Source organism: Schistocerca gregaria, chromosome 1, assembly GCF_023897955.1.
Source record: "Schistocerca gregaria isolate iqSchGreg1 chromosome 1, iqSchGreg1.2, whole genome shotgun sequence".
NCBI classification, from domain to species: Eukaryota; Metazoa; Arthropoda; class Insecta; order Orthoptera; family Acrididae; genus Schistocerca; species Schistocerca gregaria.
In genome coordinates, this window is record NC_064920.1 from 305,098,160 (window position 1) to 305,117,438 (window position 19,279).

The window sequence follows — 19,279 nt, forward strand, 5'->3', positions numbered from 1 at the left end:
TCGGTTGAGCAGTGGTGGCCTCATGGCAGAAGCCTACACTACAACAGAGACTAACACGATGACTGACCAGCCTGGCTGGACTTCCAGTATTTATATGCACCAGAATGGGTTTGTTGTATTGTGATTGCCACAGATGTTATATGCAACACAAGCCAAAGCGTCCCTGGTTTCAGTAACATGCTGGCCACCAAATGACAAGTGGTCTTTGGCAACTAAGCGGAACGCTGTTGTGTACTGCTGTGCTAGCATATTACAGAGAGTGGTTCTCTGATGAAAATGAGCCCTCTTGCCTTTGGTTCATGGTGTTACAATGGAAATAATGCCCACATGATGCTAGAAACAGAAAGCTCCCTCAAACCAGAAATTTGGAAAATTTAAATCCCACATGGAATGCTTATTGCAGAGAGAGGATGGATGACAGTGGTGGAAGCATGTTAATTGCTGTAAATAATACTATAATATTCAGAAAGCTTAGTACAGATTACCTATGTGAATCCTGCTGCTTTCACTGTTTCATCTCCCAAAGCTACTCATTTGTCTTGTACTGTATTCCTTAATCCTGTTTCAGTCAATCACTGCTGTAGCACGAATTGTTTATAACTCTGAATTTTTACTCTATCAGTTCTGGCAGAAACACAGACACTTGTCCCAAGACAGAGCCTCTGGGACTCACCATCCCCAAAAAATTCAAGTACTTGATTCTGTAGCCAATCAGAATTAACTTTATCCTATCTTTTCCTTTGGTGCTACTAGCACACCTTTTTCACTTCTCAATGTGCAATTTATATTTGTTTTAATCATCATCTCATAGACACAAAATTGTGCTGATATCTTTTGAACTCCTTGGTGCCAATATGGGAATATGAATTTTCTCATCATGAGTAGAAATTTGCATTGTTTTTCTCCTCATAACTGACAGCAGTTGACTATAATCACAGAAATATGTGTGTGACTGTTTTCCTGAAACTACTGGCTGCTGTAACAAGTTAGGATACAAGCCACTGGCAGATACTGCTTGACTATGTATTAAGTTTTGTGGGTGAATAACTTTGTATCTCGCATAATAATTTAAATCATGTTAAATGAACCCCAAATTTCAAGAAGTTCCAAAAAACTTGAACTGCTGTTAAATATTTCACATGCTTACACTTGCACATCTTCATCAAATGAAGCTGAAGCTGTAACAGAAACTAATTTGATACAAAGTTCCACATGACAATTTGAACACACTTTTTCCCAAATGAACTATGATTACTAAATTTTTGTAGCTGGTTTGCCAGAGTTTCATTAGTTAGCCTCACTTTTTAAAATGTTGTTATCCTTCTCTGAAAAGGGCTTGAAGCTTAAAATTTGCAGTGATTATAATTTTGTCAGGAAGTGAAGACAAATTACAGATTAATAGCTGAGCTACAAGCCAGAATGATTCATTTTGTTCAGGGGAAAAGTCTCACAACATTTTGCAACCTTCAGTGGGAATTATAGATCAAGAACAAACACGCTGAATCTGAATTTGTACAAGCTTTTTTTTCTACTTTCCAAAAATTTGATATCTTGTAGAGAAAAGAATGCTTTTCAATTGGTGGTTAACACAAGCAGGAATTAGATAATACTTTTAACATACAAAATTTTAAATATCACTTACTTTGAGTGTGATACAAGTTGTTATTTTTTCCAAGAACATGCAGCTCTGCTGTATGGCTAATTGGTAATTGATCCTTCTGCATAAAATATTTCAGAGATAAGTTAGTACTCCATTTGGAGCTCTGGGCAAGAAATACTCAGTAGGATGTCATGATAAGGAAAAACAAAACGCATTCTGCAGATGAGAATGTGGAATGTTAGATCCCTTAATCAAGTTTATAGGCTAGAAAACTTGAAAAGGCAAATGGATAGCTTGAAGTTAGAAAGTGTGAATTATATGCCAGCTAGTTCTGCAGATGATGAAGAAACTGAAAGAATGTATGATGAGACAAAGAAAATTATTCCAACAGTTAGGAGAGAGGAAAACTAAATTGTTTTGAGTGACTGAAATTCAGTAGTAGCAAGAGAAAGTGAAGGAAAAATAGTACAAAAATATGGACTGGGGGAAAGGAGTGAAGGAGGAAGCAGCCTGGTAGAATTTTGCAAAGAACATAATTTAATCATCACTAACACTTAGTTTGAGAGTCATGAAAGAAGGTTGTCTACATGGAAGAGACTTGGAGACATTGGAAAGTTTCAGTTTGATTATATAATGGTAAGACAGTGGTTTTGGAGCCAGATTTTAAACTATTAGACAATTCCCAGGACAGATGTGGACTCTGGTCATAATTTATTGATTATGAATTGTAGGTCAAAACTTAAAAATTTGAAAGAAGATTCGAAATCAATAAGATGGGAACTGGATAATTTGAAAGAACAGGCATGGTTCAAAGTTTCAAAGGGAGCATTTTTTTAGAATATCATTATCATTCTCTGAAAAAGGCTTACAACATAATATTCACAGTTATTGCAATTTTGTCAGCAAAAGCTGTTTGAAAAATATGTTTATTATTTATAAAAAGAAATGTGCCCAAGAAATTACTTTTCTAAATCCTGTGAAATGAGCCAAAATGATGTGTCACTGTTGGTTCCTCAAGTGCCCCTCACTCACTGCCATGTGCTTGCAAAATTCTCCAAAATGTCAAGCTGATGCTTTTGTTGACAAGAACTATAAATTGTGGATGCTTCTGACAGTGTGCAGTATTGTAACAATAGTTTTGTGCCTCACATCAGTGCGAGAGCATTCCTGGAAGAAGTGCACTTGAATGATACTTTATTGAGCTGTACAGGGACACTGATCCTGTAAAAACTATGGAGTACAAATAGTGGTTTCAAATGATAGTCACTTGAAAACAAGTAACCGCCCTCACTTGGAACCAAGTAACTACCAGTAATTAGTTTTGCCCACAGACATCATAAAAAAAATCACTGACCTGACCATCTGCCACACTTTATCAAAAAATCCAACACAGTACTTTAAAACTGAGTAACAGTTGCTATAAGGCTCATGATGCAACTGAAGTGCTTGACTTTGAAGGAAATTATTCCTTTGCTGTTCAGTATAATGTCCAACATTTTCCCTGGGAAAGCAATCAATTTACTGTGGATGTCACTGTTATCTTATTAGTTGAAAATATAGTGCAAAAGGCATCACCTAAGGTATGATACTGCTGCAGTTCACTTTTTTTTTTTTTTTTTTACAAAATTTGAGGATTTATTCAAAATAAAAAGTGACAAAGCTGCTGGAGATCATTTACTTTGGTGATGGATCTGCAGCCTAGCATTGAAATTTAAGCATTACCAATTTGTGTGGACACCTCACATATTTTGATTCAAGAGTAAATGTTGAGAGGAACGTTTTGTAACAACTAAAGGAAGATCTGTGTGTGATGGAATTGGGGTACTGTAAAATGACGGGCTAGAAGAACTAACTTATGGCATACAGGGGTAAACCAAATCATGCCTTTGGAGTTGTACGCATTGTGTGAACTTGAAAAAAATTGAATTCATGTTTGTTGAGAAGGCCACAACTGAACCAGCAGGAGGTTATCAGTAAAGAAAGTTCTTTGAATTAGGAGTTGCTGGAGCTAGAGAAAATCATCAGTTTGTTGCAGTCAGATTGGAGGGGGAGGGGAAGAAGAGTGTGTTGGAGGCTTGTTGTCATTTGTTGGCAAAACATCTGTATCAACTGGAGAGCCCCCGTGTTGGAGGGGGAGGGGAAGAAGAGAGTGTTGGAAGCTTGTTGTCATTTGTTGGCAAAACACCTGTACTAACTGAGGGGGCCCCCGTGTTTTGTGGTTTCGACACTGCAACCAGGGCAATATGTTACATGTGTGTGTGTCAATGACTGCTAGACTGGCAACATCTGCAAACACTCTTCTGAGGAGAATGATGCAGTGATAAATTTCATGTATCCTACAGGACCTTCAAGATTGTTTCATTTGAAAGTTTGAGGATATACAAATCAGTTCCCTGAAGAACATGTCATGAATTTATTTGTTCCTTCTAGAGCATAACTGGGTCACCTGTATAATTTTGCAGGAGCAAAAAGTGATGAAAAATTCAAAACACTGCAAAACTAAACTGTTTTCTTATTTCTCTATGGATGTCAGTATATCTAAACTTGGGGCATGGAACCTTGATATGTACATCAAAGGCTGCGAAGGTACTTAACAAACCCACACAAGGCTAGAACCCACTAGTAGGGTAGGAGATATGGAAAAATCCTCACACCCATGGCTGGACTGGAGTGGTTATTTTATTAAATGCATGATACGCAATTGTTTAGCTCTCTTTTATTAGCACTACCAATATCAGTTTATGTCATCATCAGATACAAAAGAGCAAATATTAATCACATGTAATAGTATATATAGTATGCCTGCACAAAAGGTGTATGTCTATTTTGAAATAATAAAAGACAATTAAACAGCTGCATGTGAATTTGTAGCTTATTCATTTCATGATGTACATTTGCAATCCATGCATTTTGAAAAATGCTTCCTGAATGAAATTTCCATCTGCAGTGGAATGAGTGCTGATATGAAACTTCCTGGTAGCTTGAAACTGTGTGCCAGACTGAAAGTGAAACTTGGGACCTTTGCCTTTCGTGAGCAAGTGCTCTGCTGACTGAGCTGCCTAAGCATGAATACCAACCCATGCTCACAGCTTTACTTCCACCAGTATCTTGTCTCCTACCCTCCAAACTTCACAGAAGCTCGCCTGTGAAAGTTGCAGAACTAGCACTCCTGGAAGGAGGATATTGGAGAAACATAGCTTAGCCACAGCCTGTGGGATGTTTCCAGAATGAAATTTTCACTCTGCAGTGCAGTGTGCACAGATACAAAACTTCCTAGAAGGTTAAACCTGCGAGGACTTAGGACTGGTCGTCAGTCGTGCTTGGGTAGCTCAGTCTGTAGAGCACTTGCCTGCAAAAGGCAAAGATCCTGAGTTCAAGCCTTGATCTGGCACACAGTTTTAATCTGCCAGGAAGTTTCAGATCAGTGCATACTCTGCTGCAGAGTGAAAATTTCACTCTGGAAACATCCCCCAGACTGTGGCTAAGCCCTTTTTCTGCAATATCCTTTCATCTCGGGGTACTAGCTCTGCAAGTTTTGCATGCAAGCTTCTGTGGAAAGATTGGAAGATAGGACACAAGGTACTGGCAGCAATAAAGCTGTCCTACACAATATTAGGCAGGTGTACCAGTTAGTTTGGCTCTCTAGTGTAAGACTCACAGACTTTCTAACTAATAGCACCCAGTACATAACCCTGGATGGCAATTATTCATCAGGGATGAGAGTATTTCAGGGCTCCAGTGAAGTGTGATAGGACCATTCTTGTACATGAATGATCTGATGAATAGGGTGGGCAGAAATCTGCAACTGTGATGACAAGACAGTGTCATTATTGTGCGACTGTATGAGGATACGGGATGATTTAGACAAAATTTCTGTTTAGTGTGATGAATAGCAGTTTGCTCAAAATGCAGAAAAAATGTAAGTTAATACAGATGAGTAGGAAAAATAACCATGTACTGTCTGAATACAGCCTTATCAGTAGACTTTTAATTCATACATTATACTGAAATACATTTGCATATATACGCACATCAAAAAAGTTTTTCATCGCCCCGATTCCCAGATCTCCTGAAGAGAGACGTTGCCTGTGGATATTGTATCACAGACACAGTCCCTTTGACTGCCCAGAGATGTCACTAAACCCGCCCTACAATGTAAACAACCATGCATGGGCACTGCCTATTAGACAGAGTGGGTCTGACAGCCAATCAGTTCCAGTCATTCCACCATGTAGGAGATACATGGCTCATGTTGTCTGTAGTTCAACTGCAGCTAGACAGTCAATACCACAGTTCAGTTGTGTCCGCATTGTTACTTTGTGCCAGGAAGGGCTCTCAGCAAGGGAAGTGTCCAGGCGTCTCCGAGTGATGTCGTTGAGACATGGAGGAGACACAGAGAGACAAGAACTGTCAATGATGTGCCTCACTCAGGCCACCCAAGGGCTACTACTGCAGTGGAGCACCACTACCTATGGATTATGGCTTGGAGGAACCCTGACAGCAATGCCACCATAGTGAATAATGCTTTTCGTGCAGTCACAGAACATTGCATTAAGACTCAATCTGTGCGCAATAGGCTGCATGATGTGCAACTTCACTCCCGACGTCCATGGCGAGGTCCACCTTAGCAACCACGACACCATGGAGCGCAGTACAGATGGGCCCAACAACATGCCGAATGGACAGCTCAGGATTGGCATCACGTTATCTTTACCAATGAGTGTCGCATATGCCTTCAATCAGACAATCATTGGAGATGTGTTTGGAGGCAACCCGGTCAGGGTGAATGCCTTAGAAACACTGTCCAGAAAGTGCAGCAAGGTGGAGGTTTCCTGCTGTTTTGGGGTGGCATCATGTAGGGCCAACGTACCTCGCTGGTCGTCATGGAAGGTGCCATAATGGCTGTATGATATGTGAATGCTATCCTCTAATCGATAGTGCATCCATATCAGCAGCATATTGGTGAGGCATTCGGCTTCATGGATGTCAATTTGCGTTCCCACTGTACACATTGTGTGAATTACTTCCTTCAGGATAACAACATCGCTCGACTAGAGTGGCCAGCATGTTCTCTAGACGTAAACCCTATCGAACATCCCTGGGATAGATTGAAAAGTGATGTTTATGGATGATGTGACCCACCATCCACTGCGAGGGATCTACGCCGAATCGCCGTTGAGGAGTGGGACAATGTGGACCAACGGTGTCTTCGTGAATTTGTGGATAGTATGTCATGATGAATAAGGCATGCACCAACACAAGAGGACATGTTACTGAGTATTAGAGGTACCGGTAGGTACAGCAATCTGGACCACCACCTCTGAAGGTCTCACTGTAAGGTGGTACAACATGCAATCTGAGGTTTTTGTGGGCAATAAAAAGGGCGGAAGTGATGTTTATGTTAATCAATATTCCACTTTTCTGTACAGGTTCCGGAACTCTCCGAACCGAGGTGATCCAAAACTTTTTTTGATTTGTGTAATTTTCATGCCACTTTACAATGTATGGGGGAAGGTACTTTGTGTACCGGTGTCCTTAAGCCCCGTCTCCTGTTCTAGTCATATATGGTTTGCAGGAAGCTGGTAAGTCTCCATGTGAGCTTGAATCTCTCTGATTTTATCTTCATGGTCTTTTTGTGAGATATATGTAGGAGGAAGCAATATACTAGTTGACTGTTATACAGATGGACACTCTCACAAATTTAAAAGTAGACCATACCATGTCACAGAATGTCGGTCTTGCAGCATCAGCCACAAGAGTTGGCTGAGCATCTCCGTGACACTTTTGCACTAAATGAATCTGTAATGAAATGTGGTGCTCTTCTTTAGATCTGGTACAGATCTCATTCCAGAATGAGATTTTCACTCTGCAGTGAGTTCAAGTCTCGGTCCGGCATACAGTTTTAATCTGACAGGAAGTTGCAGTATATGAGTATTGGTTGAATGAATGTTTTGTGTGCTACTTCCATTGTTGATGGGCTACATTTGCTGAGGATTCTGCCATTGAATTTTGTTCTGGCATCTACCACATCTGCAATTAATTTTTTGTGGTTGTTCCACTTGAAATCACTCCGTATGCATACTCCTTGATATTTTAGGGAAGCAATACATTAAGGTGTTATTCTGTACTCACAATATGTTACATTTGTTTATGTTGAGGGTTGATTTCCACTCCCTGCAACAAGTGTCAATCCTCCGCCAGTCTACCTGTATTTCACTTCAATTTTCTAGCATTGCGACTTCCCTGTCTACAACAGCATCATCTGCAAAAAGCCTCATGGAACTTCTGACATTATCTATTAGGTCCTTTATATATATTGTGAAAAATAATGATCCTATAACATCCCATGGGGGCACATGTGAAGTTGCTTTCATACCTTAAGACTTCTCTAGGTGCAGAATGACATTCTGTGTTCTATTTGCTAGAAACTCTTCAATACAATTGCACAGCTGTTCTGCTATTCCATACATCCATATTTTCTTCTTTAGGTGGCAGTGTGGAACTGTATTGAACACCTTCTGGAAGTCAAGGAACATGGCATTTACTCGGACACCCGTATCTATTGCTTTCTGCGTCCTATGGATGAACAGAGTGGGCTGAGTTTCAAATTATAATTTTCAGAATACAAGTTAATTCCTACAGAGGAGATTTTCAGTCTACAGAAGTGTCATAATACATGAGCATAAAAAATGTTCAAAAGTCTGTAACAGACTGACAACAGAGATACAGGCCTATAGTTTTGTGCATCTGTTTAATGACCCTTCTTGAAAAAGGCAATGACCTGCAGTTTTCTCCAATCATTAGGACTGCTTTGCTCCTCAAGAGACCTGTGATACACAGCTGCTGCAAGAGGAGCAAGTTCTTTCACGCACTCTGTGTAAAATCAAATGGTATCCTGTCATGTCCTTTGGCCTTACCTCTTTTGAGTGATTTCAGTCACTTATTTCGATATCTGTCATTCTGTCAGTTGTGCAATGATTTAAAGAAGGAATTGCAGTGTGAACTGCCTCTGTGAAACAGTTTTTGAAAAAGCCATTTCATATTTTGGCTGTTTCTATGTTGTCCTCTGTTTCAATGCCACTATGGTTATAATGTGTCTAGACAGATGACTTTGACCAATTACTGATTTAAGATAATATCAAAACATCTTAGGATTTTCCAATTATTTTGACATAATTTAGTTTTTGTCTGCCTCTGAGAGGCTTTGGCTACATTTAAATTTGCATTGAAGCTCTCTTTGCTTTTGTAGCAGCTTTCTAACATGGTTGTCAAGCCACAGTGGGTGTCCCCCCCCTCCCCCCCCCCCCCCTCGCCCTCACAATGTTTCCCAGCACAAAGCTCTGTAAAGCATATTGTGCAGTGCTCTTGAACTTTATCCCTTGATGCTTAACATTGTCTGTGCTGGATATGAAATTTTCTTGTTGACTTGTCAAGTAATCTGAAATATGTCTCTTAATGCTCTTACTGAACGGAAGGATCTTCTTACTGAAATGTTTTAGTGGCTCTTGTCTTTGAAGCCAAGTCAGAACACTCACATTTGATCTGTCAGCTGAAGTATGTGTTAATTTAACTTTAATGTTACTGTCACCATTAAATATCTTCTTTATGTAGAAATCATGCAAAGTAGTATCTCTGTAGAACAGTGTGTAGCTCTGGAAAGATTTCAACTCTTCTCCTTTCCAGCTGTTGTTGGTGGAAGGTAAAACAATATCCACTCTAATTACGAAATGACATCAACATTTCATCATTGACTGTCTTGTATTTGTTTCATTGGGTGTACAGATCAAGATTACTTTGTAAATTAGAGCATACGCAATGTAAATTAAGTATAACATCTGCCTCGAAGGCTTGACAAAGAGTAAGTGACATTTCTGTTAGAGCTTCTTTTTTTAGTTCCTGGAGAGGATGTCTGCTCCTTGACAGTCAAGACACTGTTGAACCGCACACCTCTGCATTCAACTCTGCACAAATTTGAAACAAAATGACCATGTACAATATGTGATTCGTGACATATTCCCTACCTAATACTAATTTACCATTTTGTCATTATCACCTTTCCTTGTTGTAAATAAGGTGTGAGAAATATCGTTTGCCTAAATGGCATGTAACACTATACTTCCCTTCTTTGTATTTTTATTTACAACCATATTCAGTGATGCTGGAATGGTCTTATGGTTACCGATTCCCTGCTCTATTCAGACTGAGTCAAAAAGTTTGTGTCTGTCTGTCATCAGCAAGTTTTATATTCACAAGTCAGTTCTCTGATTAACTGCTAAAGGTAATTTCTGGATAAGGCACTTAGAATGTTAGATTTTCTTTCCATACTACCTATACTAATCACATGAGTTGGTAAGAATGGAATCTCTACCTTAAACTGTAACATGAGCGGGATATTTACAAGAAACATTCTCCAAGTTTCCCCTCAGATGTTCTACCATTACTGCAGTTGAGGCAGAAGGTCTATAAAAATATTCGATGACCATGTTCAATCTGCCTTAAACACTATCTTCACTCAAATTATTTCACAGTCTAGATCTATACTAATATCATTAGATATTACCATAGTTTTTATTGCTGTAAACAAGCTTCCAGCACCAGCATTAAGTTTATCCTTTATATACATTCCAGTAGGAGTTTAGAATTTCATAACTGTTTACATTTGATTTTAGCCAACTTTCTTTTCCTAGTACTATGGGGGAATTGTTACCAGATCTGGGATCTTTCCATAGTTCCTCCCACAGTCGATAAACACTCTATTGACCTTTCTCATTCTCCAATTTTCTATGATAAATGCTGTGCTGTAATGGCTCAGAAAACATTTTATCAGGTTTCACAGAACAAGTTTATTGGATGTTGTGGGCTAACCAGTCCAGCATCGACTGCTGCAGATGAAATTCAACATACAGTTTGAACCAGGTTCTAGTATCAAATTCCTAAGGTCAACATTTTGAGCACTCAAAATTACAGTGATATTTAATAAACACACAAACGGTAGCTGACAAACAAAAAATTCCATAGCCTTGGGCTCTCGCATGGCACCATCCTATGTGAACATATTCTTCCTAAACACCTGGAATCCCAAACCCTTCGCCTTGTCCAGAGTCATTGGTGATGTCTTTGTGATCTGGATTGAGGGTGAGGACACTATCCACATTCTTTCAGAACCTCAATACCTTCTCCCCCATTCACATCAGTGGGACCTACTCAATCTAACAAGCCACTTTCCTCAGTGTTGACCCACACCTCAAAGATGGCTACATCAGTACCTCTGTCCCTATCAAACATAGCAACTACTAGCAATACCTCCACTCTGACAGCTGCCACCCATTTCCTAACAAGAGGTCCCTTCCAAATGGCCTAGCCACACATGGCAATCACATCTGTAGTGACAAGCATTCCCTCTCAAAATATATTGTGGATCTCACTGAGAACTTTACAGACTGTAGTTACCCTCCCAACATTGTACAAAAATAGACCTCCCATGCCTTATCTTTCCAATCACCCATACGTCCCAAAGTTCCACAATCTGGCTACAGAGGAGTATCCCCCACATCACTCAGCACCACCCAGGACTGGAGCAACTGAATTAAATTCTCCAACAGTGTTTCGACTACCTCTTGTTGTGCCCTGAAATGAGAAATGTCCTACCCACTATCCTTCCCACCCCTCCCACAGTGGTATTCTGCCATCCACCGAATATGCACAATATCCTCATCCACCCTTACACAACTCCTGCTCCCTATCTCTTGCCTCATGGTTCATATCAGTGTAATAGACCTAGACACAAGACCTGTCCCATACATCCTCCCACCACCACCTATTCCAGTCCTTTCACATACCTCACCTATCCCATCAAAGGCAGAGTTACCTGTGAAACCAGTCAAAGATATACGAGCTAAGGTGCAGCCACTGTGCTGCATTCTGTGTGGGCATGACAACTAACAAGCTGTCTATCCACATGAATGACCACCAACAAACTATGGCCTAGAAACAACTGGACCTCCCTGTTGCTGAGCATGCTGCCAAACATGACATCCTTCATTTCAATGACTGCTTCACAGCCTGTGTCACCTGGATCCTTTCCACCAACACCAGCATTCCTGAATTGTGCAGGTGGAAATCTTCCCTGTAAATATATCATACATTCCCATAAACCTCCTGGCCTTACCCTTTGTAAAGTCATTGTCCTTACCCACTTCCCCATCTAGCCCCTTCACTGTTCGTGTTCCAACACTACACAGCCCTCTATTTATATTTCACCAATGCACCCAGTCATTTTACTTCTCTCTTTCCTGCCCTCTGTCTAATTTCATGACTGCACCTAGCTGTCTAGCTGTCTAGCTGTCTTACCCTCTCTCCACTTTGTCTGTGCAGCACTTTACTTTTCCCCATCCCTACCCTGCTATCCCTCCCCCTCCCCGCCCCAGCCTTCTCCTTCCCGTCACCCTGTTGCCTCTCCCATCATGTGCTTCTGCCCGTAGCCTGGCTTTAGCTGCCAGAGACTGTGGTCGTGTGTGTGTGTGTGTGTGTGTGTGTGTGTGTGTGTGTGTGTTGGCTGAAAGCTCATTTTGTGAGGAGAAGTCCAGTTGCACCGGTTATTAGGACTTTCTCTCATTCCATTCATGTATGGATCATGGGAATAATAATTGCTTAAATGCCTCTGTGTGTGCTATAATTAGTGTAATCTTATCTTATTGATCCCTATGGGAGTGATATGTAGGGGGTTGCAATATTTTCCTAGGTTCATCACCTAAAGTTAGTTCTAGAAACTTTCTAAGTAGTATTTCATGGGGTAATTCGTATCTGTCATCTAGACTCTACCGGGCCAGTTCTTTCAGCAAGTACATGACACTCTCCTATGGTATGCATATACATGGGAAAAATCAGCTTCTCAATAATGGTTGAAATTCATAGTAAAACCTTCAGCTGTCTTTTGTTTTGCACAGTGCAACTAGTTTTGGCCACATTTTCTGGCTTAGAAGACCTAAAGGACAGGAATGTTTTGCCATGATGTAAATGATTACAAGTTGCCGTTGCAGGCCAGCCTAAGCCAATAAAATTGTCAGCAATATAACACTTGTACAGATCAGTTGTCACCAGGAGACTTATTCACTTTGAAAGTCAGCTTAGTTTGTTATTGACTTTCAGTGTTAATAAGCCTTCTGGTGACAACTGCTCTGTACAAGTATTATATTGTTGATGATTGTATTGACTGTGGTTCATCTGCAACAGGAACTTGTAATTGTTTACGTCATAGTATAATATTACTGCCATTTATGCCTGCTAAGACTGAAAATGGTCTGTGACCTAATCTAGTAGCAGTGTGCAAAATATAAAGCAGCTGGAGGTTTTTGCGATGAATTTCAACTCTCCCATGGGCTGAACAAACTGTAATCATTTGTGCTGCCCTTCTTTGTATCTGTTCTATATCCCTGTTGTGGAGTCTCCTTTGTAGACTGATTGCATTTCACTAGCATTGTGCTAATGAATTGCAGTCTGCAACCTACTTTACATATGACTAAGACTATTTGATCTTTCCATTTCAAATCCCTACAAATAGTCATTCCAAGGTATTTGTATGAGTTGACTGATTCCAACTGTGACTCATTGATAGTCATAGCATTCTATGTTGTTTTTGTTTTTTTTTTTTTCATTTTGAAAATTGTATAATTTTACATTTTGAACATGTAAAGCAAGTTGCCAATTTTCTTTTTCCAGATCTGCCTGCTTTGGAGAAACATTCTATAGCAGGAGCAAGAATGGGTTTCACAGGAAAGCAGGTTATACATCCCAATCAAGTGCGTATAGTGCAAGATGCCTTTTCACCCACACCAGAAAAAGTACAGTGGGCAACCGATCTTATTGCAGCCTTCAATGAACATCAGCTCAAAGGGAAAGTAAGAAACTTTAGTTAAACAACAACAGGGAATATTTATGCAGTAAAAGTAGTCTATATATTCTGCTCTGATTTTTTTCAGTTTGCTTTAATACCAATATATGTTCCTCCTCTTTACATTATCTACTCTTCTTCAGTTTACCATCACAAACTGCAGAGTCATACGTAACTCTGTTTTTATATAAGGTCTGGTTTTTGAACCTGATGCCACACTGTAATGGCAGTGTACTTTCATTAAAAAAGTTTTTGTGTAAGTGAGACAGCCAGTAAATGCAGCAGTAATAAGTCATTCTGCCATTTCCAGAAGAGTGTGAATATACAGGGTGTATTTGAAAGGAATGTAGAAAATGAAAGGGCTGGTGGAGTGGGTCGTAAGAAGCGTATTTCACATAGCAGCCCATGTCTGCATCCCTTAGCGTAAGGCACTAGCATCTTTGAACAATGCAATCTGAGCCATCATGGTAGCAGATCTGCAGGGCAATGATTTCAATGTATTTGTGACATCAAGGTAAAAGAGACATGTTGAAGTTCCATGACCTTTATTTGCAAATGCTGTAGTTGACATTGTTGCAGCTTTCCAGGCAGTACAGCACTATGAGTTATCTGCTTCTTACTGTGATGTGAACACATTGCTTTTGGCTTTGAAAATGCCTGTTTGATAGGTGTTGCATAGGAGGCAGCGCCTGTGCACACTGCATCATTTTGTCATCAAATGAGGACACTCTTGGGTTGGTTACTGTCTGGATCAGAGAAGAAATGGAGCATTATTCTTGGGAGGAAAGGGCAGATATTCACTGTGTTTATGGGGCAACAAATGGAAAACTCTCATGCTGCCCAGCATTTGTACATTTGGCAGTTTCTGAATCATTGAGCGCCATATCACTGCCATCCACAGGAGAAACAAGTTCAATTGAGGTATGTCTTCCACTGTTATGTTCTCGTAATGACACTTATGCATTTAAAGCCTGCTTCAAAACCTGGTGTATTCATTTTGTGTTACAGGTGTACAGGCCTGACAAACATGGTCGTCAACACACATAGTACATAGACCAAGGCTTGAAGAGGAGACATTAGCACTGCTGGAAAACAGACTCGCAAGAAGCTCATGGCGTGTAGGACGGGGAATGGGCATAAGCCATTCCACAGTAGGCATGTGTGGCATAAAGATGATTTGCACCTCAACTGCCTTCAGAAGTTTCACACCCTTAATCCAGACAATTTCCCGTGTTGAACTAAATTCTGCAAGTGGTTTTGCAAAGGTGTGCCATTCAGTTGGAATTTATGAACTGTGTACTTTTTATGGATGAGTCATCGTTTACATGAGAGGGTATGTTCAACAGCCGCATTCAACACTTGTGGGCACAGGGAAACCACATGCCACTTTTTTTTGTGCTCACCAAGATTGCTTTGCTGTCAAAATCTGAGCCAGCTTGGTAGGCAGTAATCTGGTCAGTCCATACATGTTCCCCTGGTGACTGAACACAAATAGGTACGTAATTTTTTCATGAGAAACTGCCAGGGTTATGGGAACATGGTCCACTCAATGTGTGACAGCAAATATGGTACCAAAACATTGGTGCACCTGTGCACTTCACACATACAGTGTGAATGCTTTTGGATGAGACCTTTGGTGAAAACTGGATAGGGTGTGGTGGGCTGGTGGCATGGCCTGCATATTCCCCAGACTTGACACTCATTGATTTTTTCTTCTGGGGCCACCTGAAATCAGTTGTCTATGAAACGCCCATTGAGACTGATGAACAGCTGACAGCATGCATTATGGCATTCTCTGATGCAATTTCCATTTTGCCAGGAGTGTTTGAAAGAGTGCAACATTCATTCCAGCATCATTGAATGGTATGCATCCAAGCAGAAGGGTATAATTTTGAGCACTTTTTGCAACTTTTTCCAAGTAAAGGTTATAAAACTTCACCTTGACTTTTCATTTAGCTTGACACCACATATGCATTGAAAACATAGCTCTGCAGACCTGCTACCATGACACGCAGACCTGCTACCATGACAGCTTAAATGGCATATTGTGTCCCTACCCTCTTCATGGTGTCTGATGCTGTTCAATGACATCTACCACCATGGTGACAGCTCAAGCCAAGTTGGATCTGTGGACAAACATTCTGCTGCAGAATCACTGATGTAAAAGCACTACAGGTGGTTCCGCTGATGCCGATGAAGCTCAGGGAACCTTGAGTGGCATAAAATGAGTGACTCAAGACCTGTGTGATGATACCATGCTCCCAACACTGTATATTTCCAAAAACTTTGCAGAAAACTTGCTTGCTGTTGAAACTTTATCTGAGCTGATGGAATGTAAATATCACATCCCAGAGCAGCATGGCTGCAGATTTTAAAGGCATTTAATTCATGGAAGAGTTCAAGGGGGGGATGTAATGAATTTTGGTCAAAAAAAGTGATTTTTCAAAAATATTAATTTATTGCTCTACACACTTTAATCTATGTTGTGTGTGAATTTTATCATGATAGCAGCTTTAGAAGTGCCTTTAAATTGTTAAACTGATTAACTCTGCATACGTGAGTATAATTTCCAGTTTCATCAAAAATATTGTTTGCGTAACTATATTTATTAATTCCATGATAAATAATTTGACCTAACCCTTGTAGTATAAGAAATAGTTAAAAAGACGCAATTTTTCAATGTGTTCAGTTAGTTTAATGAGTTAAGTTTTAATTGTGATTTCTGTAAATTAAACATCAAACACTGTGTAGTTTCAGAGCCTACTATTTTGATAATATATAAGGACCCGATTTTTGGTCCCGAGCAGTGGCACCAGTGCATGATGGGATTGGCAACTGGGTGGGGGTGGAGCTAAAGATAGCACAGTACTTATCTTGTAAAGCACGGAATGAGCTTTTAACTTTGTGTGAAGATAATAAGTTAAAGAAAATCTTAGAAGAAAAGCAGGAAGCTCTTTTTTTCTTCATTTATTTATGATGCTACTTCAGATGTGTCCATGAGTAAACAGACTATTCCAATTTTAAATTATTATTATTATTATTATTTTGTAACAAAGACGAAAATAAAAGGGAAATTCATGAAAAGTTTCCAATTTTTTTTAATTTGTAGAAAAAGACATAATGCAGTTAATAATGCTATCATAGATGTATATAACAGTATAAAATTGTTTTACAGCACTGTTGTGGTCAGTGTTCTGATAATAGATTGAATATGGCTGGAAAAATTAAAGGATGTGCACCAAAAATTAGACACATTTATTCACTGGCAAAATTTTCTCCTTAGCATCTTAATGGTGGAATAAATTTATAGATGAAAGATAAAAATAAAAAAAATCACGGTGCCCTAGGGATACCCAAAACACACTTGAGGATGCAGCACTTCTCAGAGGCATTAGTAGCTTCATGAAGAATCAGCATCAACTGGCACTGGTGACCAAAAACAGTTAACTTCCAGTTATTAGCACAGCACTGGTATGATGTGAGTTTCCGACATTGAGCACTAAAGGGTTTAAAGAAGTAATGAAGTTGTAGGTAGATTCTTTAGCTGTTTGAACCAGCTGCACAATTTCTTCACTGCAAGCCCACAGAGATGGGAAAGGTTATTAGAACACATAATGGTCGATCTCTTCATTCTGTCTGAAATAGAATGGGGCACAAGGATAGAAGCAGGGAAGCCTATAGCAGAAAAAATACCAGAAGTAATTGAAGCTTTAAAATACACAAGTTCAATGCAGTTTGTCTCATGTTGGGATACCAGAACTAAACAGGCCGATCAGTTATTTCTCCAGACTTGAAACACTGATTCTCTTCAATGTTTGGAGGGATATTTTAGACCATATAAATGTAGGAAATTTGATTCTACAGACCAAAGGTATTTCCCTTGATACTGGAATGAAAAATATTAAAGCTATTACTGTTGCCACAGATAAGGCAGTAAGAGCTCTCTGGGCTGAATTCTTAAGCAGAGCTAAAAAAAATTTTACTGAAACTGGACTTGAGGATTTTTTTTTTAAAAAGAGAGGAAGGAAAAGGAAGATTTTCTCTGATGAATCTGACTGGGCTAGTAGAGGAGCACATGAGACACTTTCAGATGAAACTGAAGAACAAAATTTCAGAGAGAGGTTTCTGATGCAATTGTAGACAAGATTGTTCCACAGATGGAGTCTTGGTATGAAGAAATGAGAAATATTTGTGCTACTTTTCAAGCCATTCTGAGAACAAATGCAACTTTGGATTATTCTGTTATGATTAGGAAATTAATTCGAACTTATCCTTATAATCTGACTGATAATCTTATCAGAAAATACAAATGTTTAAACCAGTGAGTATATCAACTTTTCCTGATTTGAACAAATGCAACAGAAAACCAAGTGCTTCCATGTTTCTACATAAAAGTTATAAGCTGAGGTTGTAATCTGTGTTTTCTGAACTTAGAATTGCACTCAGAATTTTCACTGCCCTACCAGAGACAGATGAAGAGGATTTAGTAAATTATCATTAATCAAAAATCATTTAAGAACAACTTTAGGCCAAGAAAAACTTACATCATCTAGCACTATTATCAATACAGCATAATCTTGCTTCTACAGTGAGCTTCAGTGACATAGTGGCTAAGTTCATGAGATGCAAGAATAGAAGATTCACAGTTGTCCATAGTTGTTCAACTAGCATTGACCGTTTCAACAAGATTTTTTTCTTACTGATCATGAGAATAGCTTGTTGCATAAAAATAATTGTTTAGCATGGAGACATCATGAACAAAGCCTAATAGGTACCAGTGTGAATTACACATTCCAGAAACTATTGCTGAAAGAAACAGACTTTTTACATGAGCTATTAAAAAGTATTTTAGATGTTCCTATCTTTTTATCCTTACGGAATTTGTGTTTTAGGGGAATTCAGTCAGTAAGGAGAGCCAGATAATTACAACTTCATGGGACAAATTGATTTGTTGGCTAAAAACGACCCACTTTTAAGACAATATACAGATTGTGTTAAGAGCTGTCAAGAGAAACATGAAAAGATAGCACAGTACTTGTCTTGGGGAGTGCAGAAAGAGCTAAAGACAGCACAGTACTTATCTTGAAAAGCACAGAACGAGCTTTTAACTTTGTGTGAGGATAATAAGTTAAAGAAAATCTTAGAAGAAGAGCAGGAAGCTTTTTTTCATTTATTTATGATGCTACTTCAGATGGGTCCACGAGTAAACAGAGTATTCTGATTTTAAATTATTATTATTATTATTATTATTTTGTAACAAAGATGAAAATAAATGGGAAATTCATGAAAGGTTTCCAATTTTTTTTAATTTGTAGAAAAAGACATAATGCAGTTAATAATGCTATCATAGATGTATTTAACAGCATAAAATTGTTTTACAGCAATGTTGTGGTCAGTGTTCTGATAATAGATCGAATATGGCTGGAAATAGATCGATCTATTATCAGAACAATCATTTCCAGCCCAGTATAACATCACTGCCTTCAACTGTTGTTGTTGTTGTGGTCTTCAGTCCTGAAACTGGTTTGATGCAGCTCTCCATACTACTCTATCCTGTGCAAGCTTTTTCATCTCCCAGTACCTACTGCAACCTACATCCTTCTGAATGTGCTTAGTGTAGTCATCTCTTGGTCTCCCTCTATGATTTTTACCCTCCACGCTGCCCTCCAATACTAAATTGGTGATCCCTTGATGCCTCAGAACATGTCCTACCAACCGATCCCTTCTTCTGGTCAAGTTGTGCCACAAACTTCTCTTCTCCCCAATCCGATTCAATACTTCCTCATTAG

At 39.3% G+C, this 19,279-nt stretch overlaps 1 protein-coding gene across 4 annotated transcripts in view; it reads left to right on the forward strand.

Moving 5' to 3' along the window:
• Positions 1-19,279, forward strand: part of LOC126342701 (citramalyl-CoA lyase, mitochondrial-like) — a 178,632-nt gene that overhangs the window by 134,552 nt on the left and 24,801 nt on the right. For 3 of the 4 annotated variants that reach the window (XM_050001878.1, XM_050001879.1, XM_050001880.1), the window contains exon 7: positions 13,319-13,497. In XM_050001878.1, the coding sequence (XP_049857835.1) occupies positions 13,319-13,497 (179 nt within the window). Of the gene's footprint in view, positions 1-13,318; positions 14,412-14,498; positions 16,572-19,279 lie in introns of those variants that run through there. The other variant, XR_007565155.1, reaches the window with a different exon arrangement.